The sequence below is a fragment of the Chlamydotis macqueenii genome, chromosome 1, assembly GCF_036417535.1.
Source record: "Chlamydotis macqueenii isolate bChlMac1 chromosome 1, bChlMac1.mat, whole genome shotgun sequence".
Classification (NCBI taxonomy): Eukaryota; Metazoa; Chordata; class Aves; order Otidiformes; family Otididae; genus Chlamydotis; species Chlamydotis macqueenii.
In genome coordinates, this window is record NC_141556.1 from 38,456,053 (window position 1) to 38,462,052 (window position 6,000).

The window sequence follows — 6,000 nt, forward strand, 5'->3', positions numbered from 1 at the left end:
ACTATTTTCCAATAAACCAAGGTAGAGAATTTGCCTAATACAAGGTCAGGTATTGTCTCCTCACAGGGTGTTGAAATAGAAGACCATACCATATGTCACAAGCACACATTTTCCCCAGCTTTGCTATGACAGTTTAGGTCTGACTTATAACCTAAATTGGGTAACTTGGATATTTTCACAGAATCTCTTCAAGGGAAAGGTATTGTCATTATTCAGGTGTATTCTCCATCATACCAACAGAAATCAAAAGAAAATCAGTTTGTTAATACGTCTGATTTTTATCATGAAACCCTAATCTTAAGTTTAGAACCTGCAAACATGTATACATATTTAGATTTTTCTCTAAGTTCTAGTTATTTAAGGATTTATAATGCCTATAGACATATTCTTACGGATTTTTATTCTGTGTAAGCTGTGCAAAACAAGGTTTGCTACTTTAGACTCCACAGTCTTTCTTCTGAAATAGCACAATGTTCACAAGCATCAATAATTAAATTATCAAACTGATTTCTAACAGAATCAAATGGAACACTCCGAAATTTTCCATAAGGCGATGTTCTGGGACCTAGCTCTTGCCTATATGGTCCTTTGGCTTCTATATTATTGTCATGCATTTCAGTGAGTTTTCCTTGGATAAGAGACTGCTGGGAAACAAGCATCTCAAAGTAAGTCCACCTACTTGGCACTTCAACAAGAAAAACACAGGAACGGTTTTTATAGTGATTGATCCTAGTTACCAACATTTATTGCCTCTGAAAGCTGTTACTGAACAGGGTAAAAACAGACAGAGCACTGTCTGTAATAATCCCATTAATGTATGTGCTCTTAGTGAAGAGACAGAAGACAAAATAAAAGCAGAAGTGCCTATTTTATACTGTAAAATGACCAAAGGATGGACTGAGTCTCATAAGTTTTGATGTCCGTAACAATGCATCAAAAACACAAAGCAGTCTCAGAGTTACTCTTTGTAGTCCGATTAGAAACAGCAGCATTTCCAATCCTACAAAGTCCAAAAACTCATGATATTTATGAAAACGTCACAAGAGCGTCTTAAAATCAGAAGATTACAGTTTCAAACATCAGCAGCTCTCATGAACGAAAAAATACTACAAAGCTGCACTTCAGGGCCTAGAAGTATACGTGCACAGAGATGGAGACTGAGAACAAGAAACTGTAGTAACCCATAAAAGACCATGAGAATAAACAGTGAAACCTGAATTATTTCAGTGGCAAGACGTGTTATTACAATACAGAACACCTGAACATTCATCTGTTGATTAGCTATACATGAGATAACATAAAAACTATAAAAATGAAGGGTAACATTGAGTAGGATCTTAAAGCTCCTAAGGTAAATTAATGCAAACAGAAAAAAATGGTCCTGCTGGGAAGGATGGAACATAACCAGCGAGAACAAGAACAAGTAATTAGATCTGACTACAATAAAGAATCATAGGGAAACAAAACTAATTATACTGCACTATCGTATATGGAAAGAAAAAAATAAAAAAATAAAAAAAACCATGTAACAGCATTCAAGTTTGGACCCACTCCCCATTCTGCAAAAAGGAATAAAGGAAATCCTGGAAAGTAAGCAACTGTGCTGATACATACAAGAAAGTCTTCATTTACTTTTTACATTCCTTAAAGTTACCTGCTCAGCTGCAAGTATTGGTGACTTTTCATGAGGACTCTTCCAAACAAATTGGCTTTGATATTCAGAATTTCTGGGGAAAGTATTTAAACGTGAAGTATTCATGCCTGCCTTCTTCTGAAGGACTCTGTGAAGCTGACAACATAAAAAAAAAAAAAAAATTAACACCAATTGTTCCCTTTCCTACAATGTTTTTGCAAGTCAGATATCTTTCAATGCACACTTTCAAACCAATGGTTTGGTTTTTGGTTGCATGTATTAAATGAATGCACAGTACATTTTCTCATTATAGCCAAAAAAGTCTATATATTATTGGCTAAATCCTTGTTTAATTGAAATCAATAGTGATGGAATACAAAGGGCAAAATTCCTTTTGACCCAAGAGTGTTCACCTAACAAAGTAGCTATAACATAGAACATCAAAATATAGAACTAAGGAGAGAGTTAGGCAACAGAGATTGGTGCACGTGCATTAAATTACTGTAAATATCAGATTGGTAACTTTTATATTGGTCAGTTAAAAAAAAAAAAAATCTTCCCTTACCCCATTACTCATTTTTTCCAATTCCTTTTGTGGAGATGAAAATGCTTCATCTTGATTTGGTGGAGCTGCAGAAGGTGATCTCTTCATGTTGTTTTCCAGAAGGGCAAGAGCTGTTTCACCTCCAGAATCCACCAAATGGGACTGAACTTTTTGGGGGAGTCTGGGTCCTTCTGGTGTTTCAATATTTTCCTGATTCACACCATTGTTGTTGCGGTCTGTGTGCAACTCCACAGTCTTAAGAGCTTCAGTTTCAAGTGGGTCATTTGAATCACAATCTGCTGTCCATTCAAAGGACTTTGAAATCTGTGGATCATGGTAAGGTACCCTTCTCTTGGAAATGAAGTTTGGTTCTCTTGTGATTCCTGAAAAAGATATACAGGGTTTAACAAAAACATTCTACTGCAGACATAATATCACTCTATTACACAAACAAACTGGAAGTTTATCATACAAGTGATTACTAGAAGAAAATACTTTAGTATCTTGAACAGTGACAGCTTATGAACTATGGGCACGGCTGTGAAATTCTGTCTTCTCTCCTATCTGCAAATGCCTTTCCTTTCCACTGAAGAGAGACAGGAACATGATGTTCCAGGACTATGTTGTATAAAGCCCTATAAAGCAAATATGGCACAGGACAATCTTTTGTAAGTTGATTCCAGGAATCGAACAACAACCATAAAATTAACCCAGCCAGTGAAAAGCATGTGGTTAACACAGATACAAAATAACCAACAATGATGCGATAAAAACTGCCACAAACACTTCTCATTGCACATGCACAATATTCCTTGCTGAACAGGTTCTCACCAACTGTGATAGGACAGTGACAGATGCCTATCCATCTAATACAACTGTGATTTAAAACAATCTCAGAGAGCTGATGACTTTTTACAGTATGAACACAAAAACACTTGCAAAGTTATAAAAAGACTATCTAACAAAACCAGGTATCAAATTATTTTAAAGAACTGCTGGCCTTTACAAGTGCAGATGAAAATAAAATTAAAATTACCTCAGCATTTTAAGAACAGGATTGAATGAGTGAACACATTTAAAGCAGGAAATGATAATCCAACTGCAAAGTGCTGAACTGCAACAGAAAAACAAGTGAAGGCCCCTAACCGGCTGAAAGAAACACTTTCTAAGAGAGAGAGAAACTCCTACCTCATGAAAAAGCAACCTAGACAGAACAACCTATAGTGAGAGGTATACAGAATGTCTGGATGTCAAAATACACATACAGGTGGTAGGAAACAATTCCAGCAGAAAAACACTGGAAAAGTAGCAGGAAGGAACTCAGAGCACCTGTAGCCATTAACTTTTTGTGGCGATGTTCCAACTCATTATTAAAACTGCCAACTATGTGTTTCAACAGGAAGAACCATAAGTTAATTATCAAAAACAATCTGCAAGCCCTATGAGGTGTCAAGAGTGGCATTTGAAAATGCACATGGTTAAATGGCTAGAAAAGAGATGGGAGTGAAAATTAATGCAAAAGTGAATGAAAACTACACCAAGCCCACACAAAAACACCGCTATGATATGAGGAGAAACTGCTATACTGTTAACTCATTACTTTATTGCAAGTCTTGTAAAATTTGCAGTTTAGTTCAACCAGAAAAGAAGCATAGCTTACAATTTTAAAAAGAAGTTAATGTGTTTGGATATTTAAATATTTCAAAATTCATGGAAGTTATACACTTCAATTCAAGTACCCATACACAGTGCCATGTGCTAGAGAAAGCAAGGTTAAAGAAATACGTATTTTCTAGTAGTGGAAGAAAGTTGTAATGTATGTAAAGCATAATCTTTAGCAAGATTATTTCTTAAGATGTCTAGCATCTTGACCAAAAACAAACCCTAATCCCAGTGGTCAGTTCTTAATTACTAGGCAGTAATCTAGAACACATCATATTGTAGGAATTAATATATTGGACATTACACAGACTGAGTAATGCGGTTGCACTGAATTGCACAATTTTGTTAATCTGTCTTGTGTCACTACAATAATTCCTATTTTTTACTGCTCCTTTCCAAAGCACTGTAGTTGTCATCACTCTCCAGCTTACTCCCATTCCTTAACTCCCTACAGGCCTTCCAATCCAGATGCTATTTCCTTCGTCTTCAACTTCCCAACCCCACATTTTCCTTCCATGGTAACGTCTACAACTTCTGACTTCTAAAATCCAGCATCACAAGCTTTTCCGTTTAATGCTCATCTTTTTTTCAGTTACCTGTCCCTGTAAGTCTTCTTAACAATTTTACCTTGTATCAAACTGTGCCCTAAGTTAGTCTCCTCTTAAATACAGAATTCTGCTTACTGTTTCCATGCACCACATGCCTCCTGCACACCCTGTACAGGTTAACACTGCATCTGTGTTTCATGTTTGGGACTCAGCTTATGCTGCATGTCAGAAACCAGGTATTTTTCAGGTTTTACATTAATTAAAAGAAGGTTTCAGTGTAGCCAGAAATAATATGGCATTCAAAAATACATTCTAAATGATGACTAGAAATATACTTTTAATTGTATAAAGTGTGAAAACTGCAAACACAGCTGTGGTGACACGCTCAAAGCAAACCTCTCTAGACCTCCTGCAGCCCAGGCTCAATCCTTACCAGAGCCGGCTGGGACAGCACCGGGGTTTGCAATCAAGAGGACAGCTTTCAGGAGAGCTTACCAAACTGATCCGACCGAAGTCCTGCCCACAAGGATTTCTGCTGTTGGGATGGGCTACAAAACTCTGGGGTTTTCCATTTGAAGTTCCTCTTATATTCACTCAGTCCCTGTGGCAAAGAGAGAGGTGTCTGTCAAGTGACCGGCGCATGTCCTGCTTCACTGCCTCTCTTGGTAACGGATCTCCAAGGGGAAAAACACCAACAAGGCCATTGCAGGATTCAGCTACGCCGGCAGTTTGCTGGCAGGTGGCAGGCCCACCCCTATCGAAGAGCAAAAACCACTTGATTGCTCTCCGAACAGCAAGAAACAGCATCGAGTAATTTCACACTCCAAGAAGCATGCGAAAAAAAAAAAAAAAAAAACTTGTTTCTATCTTTAAGTTACTAACATCTCAGGAACAAATACAGCCCGAACCCTCGGTCACCCACTGAACATTTTCTGTCTTTATTAGCCAGCGCTCCTCAGCGCAAAGGCCTCCCGTTTCCCGCTTTGCCGGCTGCACCCCCTCCTTCTGCCGGCTGCAGGCGCCCGCCGGGCCCACCGCCCGAGGCCCGAGGCCGCGCACACACCTGCCCCACAGCCCCCACCGCCACCCGGGGAGCGCCTCACCGCCTCACCCTGAAGCGCACGGGCATGGCGGAACGCGGGCTGCCCGGGCCGCAGCCCTCGACAACGCCGTTCCCCTGGCAAAGCCGCCGCCGCCGCCGCCCCCACCGTCCCGACCCGCCTCGCCTCGCCGGGCGCCTGCGCGGCGGCCGCCCAGCGGGGGCGGGGAGCACGGCAGCCCGCGTCCGGCCATCGCCGCTTCCCTTCAGGGAGCTGCGCCGGGGGGCCATGTTGGGTGCGGGGCCGGCCACCACCTCCCCTCACCGCGCTGTTCTCAGGGTGCGGCCGCCGTATTATCCGTATTAAAAGCCTTTTCCCTTACCTGTGGCAGGATAACGGCACCATCTCGCTGGTACTGCGTGTCTGGAGGAGGCGTGTGAGCCTACCAGCTCGTCAGTCAGCACTTGGCACTACTGTGGCACAAGGCCAGGAGAATATTAGATGCCTGGTTTAAAAAAAAAATAACGAACCCACCCTCGCAGCATTATGTTGGTACAAAAATAGCGTTTAGAG

At 40.8% G+C, this 6,000-nt stretch overlaps 1 protein-coding gene across 5 annotated transcripts in view; it reads right to left on the reverse strand.

Annotated features, from left to right (window-relative positions):
- SAXO6 (stabilizer of axonemal microtubules 6) overlaps window positions 1–5,594 on the reverse strand; it is a 29,256-nt gene extending 23,662 nt beyond the window's left edge. For all 5 annotated transcript variants that reach the window (XR_015258684.1, XM_086748944.1, XM_086748934.1 and 2 more), the window contains exons 1-4: window positions 5,499–5,594; window positions 4,883–4,988; window positions 2,199–2,560; window positions 1,655–1,789 (exon numbers count right to left, since the gene is read on the reverse strand). Coding sequence is in view for 4 of the 5 variants with exons in the window: in XM_086748944.1 (XP_086605070.1) it covers window positions 1,655–1,789; window positions 2,199–2,560; window positions 4,883–4,988; window positions 5,499–5,516 (621 nt within the window). In the remaining variant the exon portion in view is untranslated. The remainder of the gene's footprint in view (window positions 1–1,654; window positions 1,790–2,198; window positions 2,561–4,882; window positions 4,989–5,498) is intronic.
- Window positions 5,595–6,000: the final 406 nt, after the last annotated feature.